Here is a 17,083-nt window from a genome sequence, read left to right as displayed (position 1 = left end):
TAATAAAATAAAGGCTTAAGTTGCCGAATTTAGACTCGATTAGTCAAAACATATGCATAGAAAGTATGAGTTGAAGAATCATTCACGTTTCAGTGTCGGCAGTAAATTCGTTTGAAGTTCGAACAACGGAGGCAATGCCTGCTTGCATGAAATTCTTGTAGAATAGAAACTGAAACAGACAAATTCTTGAAGTCCCTAATTGCACGAAATAATACCTGATGAGTTGTGAAAAAGAATGAAAAATATGACAGGGAAAGTTGAGTTATGGTTAACATCAATCACCAGGGATGGATTTTTTTTTGTTAGGGGAGGGGTTTTTAGAATTAGGGTATTAACTAGGGGATAGGTTAGTAAAATTACTTCAAATGATGGTTTAGTTAAGTTTAAGTGGAATAAGGTCACTAAGGATAATTAGTCAAAATAGGAGGTCACTTGGTATAATTTTTTTTTTGGCCTGCCACCAAGTAGAAAAACCCAAAGTAGGAGGTTATCATGTAGAATTTCCCTTTAAGTTTTTAACCACTCTTTTGTTTCTCTATCTACCTTTTCATTTTCTCTCTCATACTTTTGTACTTCCTTCTTGGTTCTCTCCCAAAGTGAGGTGAATAAATTAAAAAGAAACGGAGGGAGTAGTATGCACCGGCTTCCATAAGGGGTCCGAAGGACTTCAAAGAAATAATACAAACCACTTTGTAGAAAAAATTATGTACAATTTTTCTTTCTTGTACATGTTTGTAAAGGAAGTTGGTATTTTCGGTTGTTGCTCTTGATCCACTGTTGCTGTTTGCCTGTTTCAGTCACACCGATTTGTAAATTTTGTCTTTTTCCTTCTTCTTAATCTGTGTTTTGTGGTGTTATGTCTCATATTCCTGTATCTAATACTCCCTCCGTCTTTTACTAGTTTACCCCTTTCTTTGGAGCACATTTGTCGAGATATTAATTTGAACCTTAATATCTCTAATTTTCGATAAGCAAAAATTACAAAATGTTGATATTTGGATAATACACATTGAGACGAATCCAACAAGATCTCACATGACTATATTTTTCCTTAAATACAAATTACAAAAGATAGTCAAAGTCATGTATGTGAATAGTGTCAAAAGTCAAAAGAGGTAAACTAATAAAAGACGGAGGGAGTATATGGTTATTCACTTTTTCTGCTATCAGACTTCAAAAAGAAACAAATGAATGTTGGAATATTTTCTTGGAAATATTGTGATTTACTTTCCAATATGCTCTCTGATTATACCTAAATTGCTAATGTGCTTGATCTGGATATAGTTGTCTGCTGTGTGCATATCAACAAACTCAGTAGATTTTCTGTTAAAATTTAAATTGCAAACCAATCAATTATAATCAGGAAGCTATATGCTACAACATTATATTCATATCTGTTTGAGATTAGACTGTAATGGAGTTATCTACATAATACTAATACAGTACAATCTAGACCCAATTTGTAATGTTTTATCTCAGAAGAATTTATGTAATCATTTTATACAGCAGACAAGCTAATGGACTAATAATGTTCTAGTCTAGTAGTATTAATAGACTAATCTATTCACTCAAAACACTCAATGGACTAGGAGGGCAGTTTGTATTATGCATACTTTCAGGTCCATCATCAACCCGTTTATTGTCATTACCATTACAACTCTTTCCAAGATTCTTCTTCAACTTATGAGATGACGGATCCATCTCATCAAAGATCTTCGCTGTTTCTTTAATTTTACACCAAACTGAACTGTCATTTTCCGTCCATATACATCGATGCTTATATAAGAACTCCAGTAGGAAAATCACCAAAGCGGAAGTAGCTGCTAGTCCAGCTATCAGAAACAAACCCCAAAAGCTCTCTAGTCCAAGATTGTAATGATCATAAGAAACCTTGTTGCTAGCATTTTCACAACTGTCTTCTCCATTAAACCATTCTCGCTCAATTTCCACCATCTTTTCCCCTTCAGCTACACTTAATATAGCTCTCGATACATCAGGTACAAGAGGAGAGCCTTTCGGAAATACCTATAACCCATGCACATAATTAAGGCCTTTAGTTTAAGATATCCACAGAAACAATCTCAACTCTAACATTATTTTGGGACTTCAAAAATTAGCTTAGAAGGTAAACTTATGATGAATTAAGCTCCCATAAAACAAGTTATCGGTCACTTGGATCATTTCAAAATGGTATCACAAATAGTTGGGACTTGGGAGTATTTGATATTTTTCTTGTGAGATTTTTTCGTACTTCAATGGTGTGGAAATCATTTGTTTATGACAGTCAATTAGAAACATACTAACTATTGTAGAAAGTAGAAACCATATTTATTATCTGAAAATTGAAAAGTGTAGAAAAGTTAACTCACAAAGCCAAAACCACCAGTTTTGTAAGTTGGTTGAACCATTGAGTACTTATGGCAATAACTTCCAAGGAAAAGCCTCATATATGGAATCTCATCAAAAACTGCTGCAACACCCCCATTTTTGCTTCCTTTTGACAGTAACTCGTCTAATTCCTCGCATCCTTTGTACGATTTTAGCTGCGCTTCTTTGAAACCTATCTGTTTCAAGAGTCCTTGGACAAATGAACCCTGCTGATATGCCACTGGCTCGCCTTTCTTTATCAGTTCTTTCACATCTTGGACTTCAGGTTTTAGCTGCTGGACCGTTAACATTGATGTCAAACTTGCTGTGTAGCTTTGTGTAAGAATGAGCACCACAAATATCCATACCACCATTACAAACCTCGCTAAGTTGCTCAACACATTCTCACCTGCACATTAAGGTACTCATTTTAATATGAAATTTTGAAAAAAATTATAAGAGAGAAAATGATGGAAGTTGCTTACTATGTGCAAATACCATGGTTGAGAAAGAGTGGTAAAGTGTGGTGCCTGCTTGATATAAAGGAGGGCCTCGAAACTCTTTGTTTACACGGTGTTCAAGAACCCAAATAATGAAAGCAATAAACACAAAGAAGCATAAAGTCATAACCCAGAGATCCCAAGTTAATGGCTTCATGAACAACCATGCTTTGGTTTTTAAATTCTTGCTCATTGGAACTACCATGGTCACACCAGATTCAGTAAATGGGAGTGTGTAATCTACATATATTGACCTGTTTGCTACTATGGTCACATCTCCAACCACCGCATCATAATTCTGCGATCAAATCAAAACAAAATTGGAAACTAAGTTTTTCTAGTTTTCATATGTTTGGTTTTTCAAAAAAAACTGGGAAACATAAAGAAAGAACGATGATAACAGCAAGCTACATGTCCATTGTTCATCTTGATATTATCAAATAGTAAGTACTAATTAGAAGAATACTCACCCCAAGATAAACCTCGTACGTTAAATCGTTATAAGAATTTAAGGCAATGTTCTTCATTTCCATGAAAGGAATGAATTCGTAGGAAACATAGTAAGGAAGTTTCGCCATAACAGCATTGAAAACATCGATGCAGTAACCAGTGACTTGGGTAGTGTTACTTTCAGGACTGTTTTCAACACCTATGAATTCAGTAAAACCAAACTTTACAGGAACTCCAATTCTGAGCTTCTTCTCACTTGCAGAAATAACCCAACCTTTAGGAACAGACAAACTGTCTCCTGGCCATATGATAGCTTTTAGATTAGTCTTCGATGTCGAATAACCTCTAGACAAGCTTTTTAGGTCTTTTATAAGTCCATTTTCTGCCTTGCAATATCCAACATCTTTCCATCCATTACCAACAACATTTATGATTTGATATATTGTTGATGCATCCATCAGTTCCCCTTCTTCGCCAAGGCTAAACTCTCCTGCAAGACCTCTGAATCTAGTTTGTGATACTGCTTGGAGAAGCTTTGGCCCAATGTTAGAGACTCTGATATCATTTAGATCAGTTAAACTATTCTTCTTTGGAGTAACTAGATTGTTTAAACTACTCATACCAACTTCCTCTGCTGCTTTAGCTAATGCATAAATAGCATCATAAGCCCATAAACCATACACATTAAGGTGATGATGCTTGAGCTCAGATTTCATTAGCCACTGAATAGTAAAATTGTCGAGCTTTTGGGTCCTCGGCACATACGTCTTAACACCCAATACACCTTGCAATGATTCAAGCACATTAGCATCAAAACTTCCAAGTAAATCAACCATCCCATTAGTTAAAATCCAAACATAGTCTTCACTTATCATCCCTGCCTCTTTAGCTTTAAGGAACAACCTAACTCCAAGATTAGGCCACAAATGAACTAGGAACACCCTTGTTTGCATTGATTTCAACTTGTACAACTCTTTCAATATTTCATCGTCGGTTATTTCACGTGAAGAAATGACACTTTGGTATGGCATGCGCGTGTTGATGCCTTGTAACATGTCTACCAAATCAGGCATAATGCCTTGACCATATTCATCGTTTTCGTGTATGGGCACGATTTCTTTCCAGCAAAATGCTTGGATAAGTGCCCCTATTGCTCGTACTTGAGTAACGTCATTTTGGGTAGCTCGGATGAAGTAAGGACTTCCACGGGAGGAAAGGAAAGGACTTGTTGCAGAGTATGAGATGATGGGTACTTGAGACTTAGTCCCAAGATTTATCACAAATTGGGTCTCGCTTGATGTAAGTGGCCCTATTACTGCCTTCACTCGAACATTTTGAATCAGATGAAGGCCTGTACAACAAAAATAAATGATTAGCCAACTCATGTGTGACTCTTCGGTATGAGATGATGGGGATGCTAAAATTTACAAGATCTCAGGTGATAATATATGCCACTAACATCTTTAAAATATAAATCAACTCTAATTAGTAAAATTTAATTTTTTTCAAAAAAAGAGTTTCAATAAGTAAAAGTCAATTTTGAGAATCAACGGTGGTCTAGTTGTTGTAAGACCTTCCTTCCACTCCTGTGACAGCCGACAGGGGTTTGATTCTCATCCCTTTTTAGAAGGATCTTCAATTTTTGTTGATATATATATGTATGTATTGAGTCTTGGGTTGGCCCATGTGCATATTGTTAACTGCGACCCATGTTTGGTGGCCTAGTATTTTCTAGGTTTGTATATCATGCTGAACACAGCCACAAACAATACGACTTTGACAAACTATTCTACATCTTGACGTTGCCATAATCATGACATGGTATCAGAGCCGAGTCGGTGACCGGCGACTGCTCGAACTTTTGCCGATGAAACTCATCTAAATCCTAGCGCCACACGCGTGGAACGACTTGATTAACATGGGTGACGAAAAAGCTGTGGTAAATGGCGAACGTATGATAGGTGAGATGTGTGACATGGACTGGATCATTGACACCAGTGCTTCACATCATACTACAAGTGATTTTTGTTGTTTGCGTTATGTACGCGATGTGGCAAGTAGACTGGTTGGGCTCCCTAATGGGAATTCGACTTTGGCAACTAAAATGGGCGATGTTCATCTCACGCCCCATCTTGTTCTACGTGATGTCTTATTTGTTCTTGAGTTTAATTGTAACTTGCTTTCTGTGTCCCACTTGGTGTCTGATAATCATTGTACTGTCTAATTCACTCCTTCTTTCTGTACTATACAGGACCTACCTACAAGGACTCTGAGTGGAGCAGGTGAACGGCGAGGGGGACTCTATTTCTGCCACAAAGTTTTTGTGGTACATGTTGTTGGTGTTTATGGAGTTAGCTTGTTTGATCTATGGCATCAAAGGTTAGGTCACCCTTCAAAGTATGTTGTGAAGATGATTCCTGCAATCCGTTCTAGCACCCTTAGAAAGCAATTGAATAAGATTTATGATGTTTATCCTATGGCAAAACAGACGCGTGATAGCTTTCCAATTAGTTCAAATAAAGCTAGTCGTATGTTTGAACTCGTTCATTGTGATTTTTAGGGGACGTATAGTGTGCCTTCTTCTTGTGGAGCAATTTATTTTTTACCATTATTGACGATTTTTTTTGTGTTGTATGGGTTCATCTGTTGCAAAATAACACTGAGTCCATAAATATCTCATTTCTTTCTTTGCCATGGTGCATCGTCAGTTTGACACTACCTTTAAGATGGTTAGGAGTGATAATGGAACTGAGTTCAATTGCATGTTTGGGTTCTTTCAACAGAGTGGAATTCTTTTTCAAACTTCCTATATTGGGACCCCTCAACAAAACGGGCAGGTTGAGCGAAAACATAGACACATTTTAAATGTTAGTAGAGCCTTAATGTTTCAAGCTAACTTGTCTGTCCAATTTTGGGGTGAATGTGTGCTTGCAGCTGTTCATGTTATTAATCGCACACCTTCAGGAGTTTTAGGCAACAAAACCCCCTATGAGATGCTCTTAAGTCATGAACCTGAATTTGATGATTTATGTGTTTTTGGGTGATTGTGCTTTGCTCATAATCAAAAGGCAAAGGGTGATAAATTTTCTCCAAGAAGTCGCAAGTGTGTCTTCATATATTGGGTATACCCCGGGGAAGAAAAGGGTGGAAATTATACGATTTGGACACCAGGGATATTTTCGTTTCCTCTGATGTGTTATTTTTTGAACAATCATTTCCATATGGTTCATCTCCTCCCACTCCCATCCCTCCTGATGCTACCCTTGGCCCCTTTCCTAGTTCTCTCTCTCTACCTGAGGCAATGCCCCAACCTTTGTCCCAGCCCATCTCCACACATGACCTTCCCCCCTCTTCTCCTCATTCACCCGCTCCACAACATTCTACTCCTGGCCCAGAATTCTTGCCCACCGAGCCTATTACCTCCAGCCCAGATCTCCCTGTCTCACCCGCTAACCCCCCTGCGCCCGCTAACCCATGTCCGGACCAGCTCTCTGACCCAGCCCTTGCTCCCCAAAGCCCCGCTTATCATGACCCGGTTTGTTTGGACAACTCTAAGTCCGCACCTTCCTCTATCCTTTTGGGTCGCGGCCATCGCCTCAAGCAACCCATTGTCCTTTTACATAATTTGGTGGTTAATTCTGTGGAGTCCGCGAGTCCTTCTCCGGGTTCACACTAGGGGGAAAAAACGGAAGGGCTGCAGTGCAAAGGCTGCGTTTTTCTAAAAACGCAGTCCTTAATAGTGAAGGATTGTGGTTAGCCCAAAATTCGCAGCCCTTCGTAAACGAAGGGTTGCGGTTAGCCGAAAACCGCAGCCCTATAAGTAACAAAGGGTTGCGGTTTTATAAAAACGCAGCCCTTTAAGTAATAATGGGCTGCGTTTTTTAAAAACACGCAGCCCTTTATGGGCTTTTTTTTAAATGACTTTAATTGCAAGGGCTTTAGGGTTTGTTATTATTAGCTCTCTCACCCTCCTCCCTTCTCTCTCACGCATGCCTCTCTCACCCTCCTCCCTTTTCTCTCACCCTCCATTGTCATCACCACCCTCGTTCCTCATACTAACCACCACTGTAACCTTCACGAAAGTCTCATCATCGAATCCCGACATTTCACTCTCCTTTTCCGGCGAATCTCCGGTACAAATGCCTTATTTTCAGTCACGCTTTTAAGATTCTTTATTGTTCATTCTTTAGGTTGTAGAGGGTGCCAGAGTTTCTGGTGCATCAACGATTATCGGTGTAGATCTGGTTTCCAGTAGGTTCGAAGCAGGTAAATGATAATAGGCAATAGCAAATCATAATTGTTCTTCTATTTATCAAATGTTTTTCTATAGCGTATAAGATTCACTGAGGTAGAGAGACTAATGAAGGTTGATACTCTTTGCTAACAGCGAAGAAGTTTGGTGTGACTGATTTCGTGAATCCTAAAGACCACAAAAGGTCGAAGTGTTGAATGTACCGGAAATATCCAAGCCATGATTTTCCTTTCTCATCAGTCACCACTCACGAAGGCACAAACACCACCAACCAACCAATAACGCAGTCTTTGCTCCTCACTCGACACAAATCTAGGGCTGTTAAACATCAACCAACCACCACCACGACACCACCAACCGCAGTCCAGCCACCAACAGCTCGAGTTTAGCCATAAACGAACAATGGGGTTTGAGTTTTTGGATGTAGATTGTAATTTTTGAGTTTTTTTTTCAGATCTAGGTTTGAGTTTGAGTTTTGTTTAATTTTCATTTTAGTTCCTTTTTTTTCATTTTAGTTCCTTTTTTTTCATTTTGGTTCAGTTTTTCATTTTCATTCTTGTTTTTCATTTCGTTCCTTTTTTTCATTTTCGTTATTTTTTTCATTTTCGTTATTTTTTTCTTTTCATTTTTAGATCTATAAATTTCGACTGTTCTTGTTAATTTTCCCTGTTGTAAATTTCTTGATATATTTCATGAGTGATTATCCTATAATCTGCCTGGACCTAACTACAATAATTGAATATACGCAGTTTGCTTCACATGCCTTACTAGTTGTATGTGCTTGCTATCTTAGAATAACTATTGAATTTGACATCATAAATACAGAAGATACTGAAAGATTGCTCATGCTTTGTTTAGTATTAAGGAAAACATTTTTTTTTATTTTTTATGGGTCGAAAGGGCTGCGATTTTGTGCCAAAACCGCAGCCCTTTGTACAAAGAAGGGCTGCGGTTGAGGCCCAAAAACACAGCCCTTCCAATATGGAAGGGCTGCATTTTTGGGCCTCAACCGCAGCCCTTCATTGTGAAGGGCTGCGGTTTAAAAACGCAGCCCTTCCCTTTTAGTGAAGGGCTGCTATAGAAAGGGCTGCTGGCCAAAAACGCAGCCCTTAGGGCTGTTTTAACCGCGTCCCTTCCATTTTTTTCTACTAGTGTCATTTCATGCTTCACGTCCCTCATGTACTACTTAGTGTATAGCTCACTTTGTGAATTGTGATAAGTTTTATGTCTCCCACCGTGCTTTTCTTGCAGCTGTTGATACGAGGCTTGAGACTCATAGTTTTAAGGAGGCTATGGAGTATTCGAGTTGGCGTGAGGCTATGCAAAAGGAAATTGGTGCTCTGGAAGATAATAAAACTTGGGTTATGAATCCTCTTCCTCCTGGTAAGAAGGCTTTGGGTTGTAAATGGGTGTACAAAATTAAGTACAATTCTGATGGCAGTGTTGAGCGTTTTAAGGCGCGTTTGGTCATTCTGGGTCATCATCAGGTGGAAGGAATTGATTACAACGAGACTTTTGCTCCCGTCGCAAAAAATGGTTATTTTTCGTGCCTTTCTTGCTGTTGTAGCAGCTCGTAATTGGGAGATCCACCAGATGGATGTTCCTAAGGCCTGTCTCCATGGTGATCTAGACGACGATGTTTACATGAAACTTCCTCCTGGATTCTCTCCTAGTCATCCTGGCCAGGTATGCAAACTTCAAAAGTCTCTTTATGGTCTCCGCCAAACCCCTCAATGTTGGTTTGTTAAGTTTGCTGCTTCTTTGCGTGATTACGGATTTTCACATTCTTACTCAGACTACTCTCTCTTTACTTATTGTTGCCATGGGGTTCGTCTGCATGTTTTGGTCTATGTTGATAATATCATTATTTTTGGTAAGGATACTGCTGTTCTGGCCTCTTTCAAACAATATTTGGGTGATTGCTTTCATATGAACGATCTTGGTCCTTTGAAATACTTTCTTAGTATTTAGGCTGCTCGGAGTTCTGATGGTTTCTTTCTCTCTCGAAGAAAGTATGCCCTGGATAGCATTACTAAAATTGGGTTACTTGGTGCTAAACCTGCTAACACTCCTCTCGAACAGAACCATAACCTTGCCAAGGCCGATGGTCCCTTCATTCGGATGTTTCTCAGTATCGGAGGCTTGTGGGCCGACTTATTTATCGGTCTTTTACTCGTCCAGACTTGGCTTATGTGGTTCATGTCCTTGCTCAGTTTATGCATCAGCCTCGTCAACAGCATTGGGAGGCTGCACTTCGCTTTGTTCGCTACCTGAAAGCGTGTCTGGGTCAGGGCGTTGTTTTGTCTTCTACTTGCGATTTACACTTGACTGCTTGGTGTGATTCTGACTGGGCTAGTTGCCCTTTCACTCGGCGTTCCGTCATAGGTTGGATTGTTTTTCGTGGCTTCTCTCCATTTTCTGGAAGACTCGGAAACAACATATTGTTTCCCGCTCTTCTGCCGAGTCTGAGTATCGTTCTATGGTTGATGTTACTGCTGAACTCAAATGGTTGTGTGCTCTTCTTGGTAGTCTTGGCGTGTCACATTCCGCGACTTGTTCTCTCTTCTGTGACAGTATATCCGCCCTTTATATCGCTCAAATCTCGTTTTCCATGAGCGTATGAAGCACATTGAGGTTGATTACCATTATATTCGCGATGCTATTCATGCTAGTCTCGTTTCCACTACTCACGTTCCTACTAATGGACAACTCCCAGACATTTTTACTAAAGCTCTTGGCACACAACAGTTTCTTTATTTACTTGGCAAGTTGGGCATCACTAATATCCATGCTCCAACTTGGGAGGGGGGGAGGGGGTGTTGATAAATATATGTATGTATTGAGTCTTAGGTTGACCGATGTGTATTTTGTTAACTATGGGACATGTATAGTGGCCTAGTATTTTCTAGGTTTGTATATCATGTTGAACACAGCCACATGCAATACCACTTTGACAAACTATTCTACATCTTCACGCTACCATAATCGTGACAATTTTTCCTCCTTCTTGCAAGGAAATTCCCCTTAACTTTATAAAAAAGTAAAAGTCACACAATTTTTCCTCCTTGCAAGGAAATTCCCCTTAACTTTATAAAAAAGTAAAAATCATTTTTAAAAAAAAGTAGTTGGGTGTGTTGCGACCCAACAAATGGTGGCTTGGGAGGTGAGAGTTGCTGAAGCGAGAGCGGTGTTAGCAGGGGTTCAGCTTGCCAAGGAGTTGGGGTGCTCAAGGGTTGTTCTTGAAAGTGACATCTTGCTTATGATTCAAGCTCTTATAGGAGGTTCTAAGGGTTGGACGACTTTTCATTTAGTTATAGAGGACATTCTAGCTTTGATTTCTTATTTTAATATTATTATTTGGTCTTTTGTTAAACAATCTGGTAACACGGTAGCTCACGAGCTAGCTCACTTTTAACTCGTGGAAGTTGGGAGAAGGCTTTGCGTGAATGATGTGTCGGAGTCTATTGTTTCTCTTGCTAGTACTGATTTAATATAGTTGCCGTTCATGGGGTCCTTTCAAAAAAAATACATACTTATTACCATTGCCTATAATTTCACCGTCGAGTAATCTTAATCTTAATTCCCATCATTAGATCTATCTTCTATTATTTTTTTTATTCATATGAGATACGAAGGCAGTACAAAATACAAAGAAGGGGAGGGTGGATTCGTACCTGTGACCTATTGTTCACAACACCTCAATCTTAACCACTTGACCAATACATCCTTGGTGAGTTAGATCATCTATTGTTAGTTCAGTATATTTTTCATATCGATTGAAATTGTATATTAGTGAATGTATCAAGCCAAATATACTGTGTTGCCAAATTTGCCTAACTTATAGTTTTGCTCGTCATCAGTTATGTGTTAGACCTATGAAATAACTGGCAAATTACTAAGAAAGTACCTATATAATTTTTTCGTTTCTCAATAAGTGAAATATAGAGAAACTAGAGGAGTAACAAGGAATATAGAGAGAGAAAGTTAGGATCACAATAAAATAAAGTGGTAAAACAAAAAAAGTTATGGTCCCCTTTTATTTTTTTGGTAGCATATTCATAATACTATTGAACTTTTTCTATCATTTTGAAATTGATCACACTTATTATAACTATTTCAAATAAAAAAAGTGTTCCACTCGATTGAAAAATGGAGATAATATATCACTATTCATAGACTTAAGGTAGGAGCTTACATACTATACTACTATCCCTTAATAAGAAATAGGCAACTCCAATGGTGAGCATTAGGGACTTGCTAGCAAACAAAAAAAGTTAAGCAATTAGCCCAATCACTTGAGTGAGTAGCTGAAATTTCATTTGCTAGTCAATTTAGCTTAACTAAGCCAATTTGCTTGAGCTAAAGATGTGGGCCAATGTGAGAATTTTGGTAAACAATTTCCATATTCTTCTCTATAAAAAAAACTATCTTACTTCAAGTGGGACCTAGTCAAACAACAAGTATATTGGCTAACCATTGTGGGAATTTTAGCTTAAAATTGAGTTAGCTAAAAAAAATCTATATGACACTCTACCATTGAAATTGCTCTACCATTGGAGTTGCTTTAAGTACTAGGTAGTGCATGACGCATGTACAGTTGTACACAGACAAGAACGTCAGTTGTTTTTTTTGTGAAACAAGAACGTTAGTTGAGAGAATAATAAATATAATATTCTTTCACTTTCAAGTCCAATGTACTATACTCTAGTATCCCGAATAGAAAAGCCTGAGAAGAAAGAAAAAAATAATTACATATTGCTTAACTAATCAACTATATTCGATCTGAATTGCCTATATTTAATGCTAAAACAGATGGATACAACATTACGATGATTTGAAGTCAACTTAATCCTAAATGTAATATAAAAAGACTTGCTTTCGAAATTTGATTACTTTATGAAAGTACGTATACGGTATACTAGATATTATCATGAAGTTGTCAAAAAAAAAAAAAATATTATCATGACATAGAAACAACCAAGATTTCTAAGCATCAAATCTATTAGTCTTAATCATTCAAACAAAAATTCAATAAGTCATTAGCCGTGAAACCCGTAAATCTTTCGTCTTCAAGATACCCTATGACTATGAGTCTCTAACTCTCGACACCTAGTAGGTAATAAATACCCACTTGAAAATTAGCTAGACTATTATGAATTTATTGGTCGGGTATATCATATACATGGTACATTTAAAAATCAAAACTAATTTTTACTCATTTAAAACTCTCATGTTTTTAATACATTTCGGTCACTCAGATGGTTTCAAATGATAAATGAGCAAAAAAATAATCTTAAAAGTATTCGAAGTCTCGAATGTATGATAAACTTTTGGAGTACAACTAATTAGCTAAAATTTTAGTTAGTTAAATTGTTATTAGATATGTAATGGATTATTTTCTCAACTTCACTTTATCCGTAGGCTCACATCTCTTATATTTCAAAAATGAAGCGATCAGCTAAGTTGAGCTGGTACATATAGCGTATTCAAGTTCGAACAAAGTTGTGACGATAAATATAAATTAAAATTGTCTTACTTTTGTGGACAACATCGATTATGCAACTATGACTGATGTATCTGATACTTATTTTATCACACACTCAGATATGCCGTCAGTATAGTAAATTCAAAACTATTTTTTTGGTTCATTGTTCATTTAGAATAATCCAAAAGAGTAAAATATACTAAAAACGAGAATTATAAATGCGCAAATAAATAAAATTAGTCTTTCGTTTATCATGACATGCACATCCAAGTGGATAATGAATGAGCTCTCCTACACTTATAGTCGTATAGTTCACATCTTACTTAAAGTCAAATTGAGGATTTGCACCAAAAAAAAAGAAAATTAAAGTCATTGTAAGGAAGAAAAAAAAAAATTAACTATCTAAGTAGAAAATTCAGAACGATGATCTGGAATTGGCTAAAAGAAATAGAATCCATCACTAATATTCCATGTGTAATATGATAAGATTTGGCCTTTTGCACCAAGTTATCATATTCGAGCTATATCACTAATATGAACTCCTTTATAGGTTAGCCAAAAGGCCTAAACTGTTGCTAATATGAACTTGGCACCTAATTATATTGTGCAAAATAATACAACGATGAGAAAAATATATTCAAAAATCTCATATAAAAACTATTATAACTAAATGCTCTCAATAATTGGTGTTTCAAAGTTAAATACTACTTCCTCCATAATAGAGAAAAAAACGCAACAAGTCAATATTTTATACCTCACAAATGATACCTAATTGTTGCGTTTTTTCTGTTACGGAGGGAGTACTGTAACATAATTTTAGTTATCAAACTTATAAATGAAGTACTATAAAGTTGCAAATTTTAAAATAAGATAAAAGTATCAACTTTAACAAATTTTCAATCTTAATATTTTATTTTATATATAGATAATGTTTATTTATATTTATAATCTTAAATTGTACTTTACCAATAATATATTATTATAAGGATTTCAATTTTAAAATGATTTCAACAATGTATTAATTACACCAATAATGATGACTTGTGTACGAAAGTAGGGTAAATTTGTGTTATACTTTTCAGCAAATAATTCCATATATATTATTTTCCACTTATCAATGTTTAATTTAGCCAATTTTCCCAATTAGGAGTACCTTTGAACATTTTATGAAGTATCATATAGACATAGTATAATTATTAGTGTAGGACCTGTGCAATTCATGATTATCACTAAAATAAATATTATTATCATGTTAAAAAAAAATTGTGTAGAGAGTGACCACACACAAGTTCAAATGAGGTTTCATTCTAAAACTAATTGTCAAAAAGAGGAGTAGCCCATTAACCTTATATTTTACTCATCCATTATCTCTTTCTTCAAAATGGGACAATCTTACATGTGGATTAACACCTTAACAATAAATATACATTTTGTTTTGTTCTAGGAACATTCTTCTTTCAAAAAAAATTTGAGCGTCGATATTTTGATCAGGAGATGATATATGTCATTTTTCGATTATGGGGATGTTTGACAATTAGAGTTTTGGAGTAAAAATAGAGTTTTGACTATTCAAAAACTCTAAAAGAGGTGTTTGGTAAAAGAGAGTTTAAAAGATAGTTTTGAAATAAAAACTCTCAAAATGAAAAAGCTCCTAAAAGGAGTTTTTTCTTTGGAGGATTAGGTAAAAGAGTATTTAATAACTATTTTACCTCTAATAATAATACTAAACATATGTATTAAAATGTCTATAAATGACAATAAACTTTTAGCAATCAGTTAATTGTTACCAAACACATTTATGAAAAAAATTGTCAAATCAACAGTCAAATCTATAAAAAAGAAAGTTAAAACTCTAAAAAACAAACTCTAAATTCTAACCGCTAAACTCTATTTACCAAACAGAGCCTATGTTTTAGTAGAAAGTAATAGTAAATCGTTAATCTAATATACTAGATCTTACAACGACCTATTATTTCCCCGTCAAAAAAAAAAACGACCTATTATTTCAAAACAAACCAAAATATATAGAAATATGGAATATTTAATTTACCTTTGAGGGCTCGTTGTTGTATGATTTACAGCCAATACGAACTGTCACTTCTCTTTAAACTAGATCTAATTCATACAATTATACTACATTATCCGACTTATAATTAACTAATTAGAGGCTAGAGCACGATATGAAGATCGAAGAATTGCTTATCATTCGGAATATTGTATTTTAAAGTTCATAACGTTTATGTGTATGTATGGATGGCATAAGGTATAAGCTAATTACCTCTCAAAAAAAGGTATAAGCTAATTAGAGGATTGCTGTTTGCTGACACTGACTTGCATAGCATACTTATGATAACATGATCAATACGTATTTTGGCAACTGAGTTGATGAGTGAAGAAACAAGAAAGTAATACAATAAATAAATAACATATTTTCGCAGATTATGAACGTAATAATTGAGATGCAAAAGGAAGAAAAATACAAAGACTGCATATATATGATTTCTTTCAAATAATTATTAAGATCCTCTAGAGTTTTAGTGAAACTCTACGAGGTAGAGTTATATCTGAGCCATATATTTTAAAATCAAGGGCTTATATTGGTGGAAGGGAAAGATTTAGGAGTGGATTTTGATGAGATAAAATAGAGGGGGATTTTGGAAAGAGAATATATGAGCCATTGATTTTGTATTCAATGGTTGATATTGTTCAAACTCTACCTTATAGAGTTATTTTACAACTCTAGAGGATCCAAACACGTCAAATTCTATAACATGATTTTACTTTTTATCCGAGGTAGGGATATATAGTTAATTAATATCTACAGAAAGTGGAGTTTTAGAAAGAGTGAAGCTAAACAACAACGAACAATATTCACCTGATTCTCTCTCTTATTCAGTATTTATTCTGTATTGATTAGTGAACATGTTTGATGTTTTAGAGAGAAATGGTAAGACTAATACTGTAATACATACCAGCAGCAGCAACACTAACAACATCATGATGCTTGTATTCTCTAGTATGTAAAACGAGCCTAGTTTTGTAATGACGATGAGTAGCATAAAAGTCAGATAACGCCATTTTTATGCACTCATAACTCATCTTCCCAATCCAATCTTTGTCTTCTATGATCAAACCCACATCTATTGGTATAACTTTATGATCCATATCATTCTCATTATGCCACAGCTTTGTCGTAGTCGTATTAGTAGTTTCCCCTAATGCTAGTGTTGCTTTTAGAAAGAAGTAAAAAACAAAGATTGAGCAGAGAATAATAACAAGCCTCATCTCTGAAACTTGTTTTGCTTTTTTTGGCTCCTGAAATGTTGGCTAAGAATAATTAGGTTGGTTAGTATATATAGGCGGCTTCCTTGATCAGGACTAATTAATAAGTGACAGTTTGGACTTTGGTCAAATATCACTTGGGTTTTCCAAATAAGCTCACACATGCGTGTCACTGAACTGTCTTCTCAGTATGATTATGAATGTATGATGCTTTCATGCATAAAGTAGCTAGGGAATCTTGTTATTAGATGCCGCATGAAACTACGGTCTACGTCAAGGAAGAAAAATAGGAATATGGTAGCAATTATATAACACAATTGGAATGAAATGAATAAAAAAACCGAGTGGTAAAGGTTTTATATAGAAAGACTTTGTTTAATGGTAAAGGTTTGATTTCATGATTTTAAGAGAATAAACTCAATTAGAAGCTCTTTAAAGATGAGGTTTTTTTAGAGGAGATTTCAATTTAGTAGGATCCTTTGTTTTAACTAATTAAAAAAAATTAGAATAAAATAGATGAAAAAACCTATAATAATTTATATTTTAATAAATCAAACTCAATTACGTACTGGTTTACACTTTTCCTGCGCTATTTATTTACACAAATTCTTAAAAAAGACGGTCTCACATTAGTGTTAACGTGAGACCAATTGATGTAATGTTAAGTATGCAATTAGTTTAGCGTTTCGACCTATTATTTATACTAGTAAAACCATCACATTTTCCCCTCAATTTATATTTACTCTC

At 35.8% G+C, this 17,083-nt stretch overlaps 1 protein-coding gene across 1 annotated transcript; it reads right to left on the bottom strand.

The window, feature by feature from the left end:
* Positions 1–1,348: 1,348 nt before the first annotated feature.
* LOC104892990 (glutamate receptor 2.3) lies at positions 1,349–16,358 on the bottom strand. The gene is made up of 5 exons (XM_010679017.3): positions 16,027–16,358; positions 3,338–4,668; positions 2,853–3,165; positions 2,370–2,776; positions 1,349–2,025 (listed from the first exon to the last, which is right to left on the bottom strand). Exons 1-5 carry the CDS (start codon positions 16,337–16,339, stop codon positions 1,561–1,563), a joined length of 2,829 nt encoding a protein of 942 aa, XP_010677319.3. The 5' UTR covers positions 16,340–16,358; the 3' UTR covers positions 1,349–1,560.
* Positions 16,359–17,083: the final 725 nt, after the last annotated feature.

Source organism: Beta vulgaris, chromosome 5 (assembly GCF_026745355.1).
Source record: "Beta vulgaris subsp. vulgaris cultivar EL10 chromosome 5, EL10.2, whole genome shotgun sequence".
NCBI classification, from domain to species: Eukaryota; Viridiplantae; Streptophyta; class Magnoliopsida; order Caryophyllales; family Amaranthaceae; genus Beta; species Beta vulgaris.
Note: the sequence above shows the minus strand (reverse complement) of the source record. Positions and strands in the feature narration are given on the sequence as shown.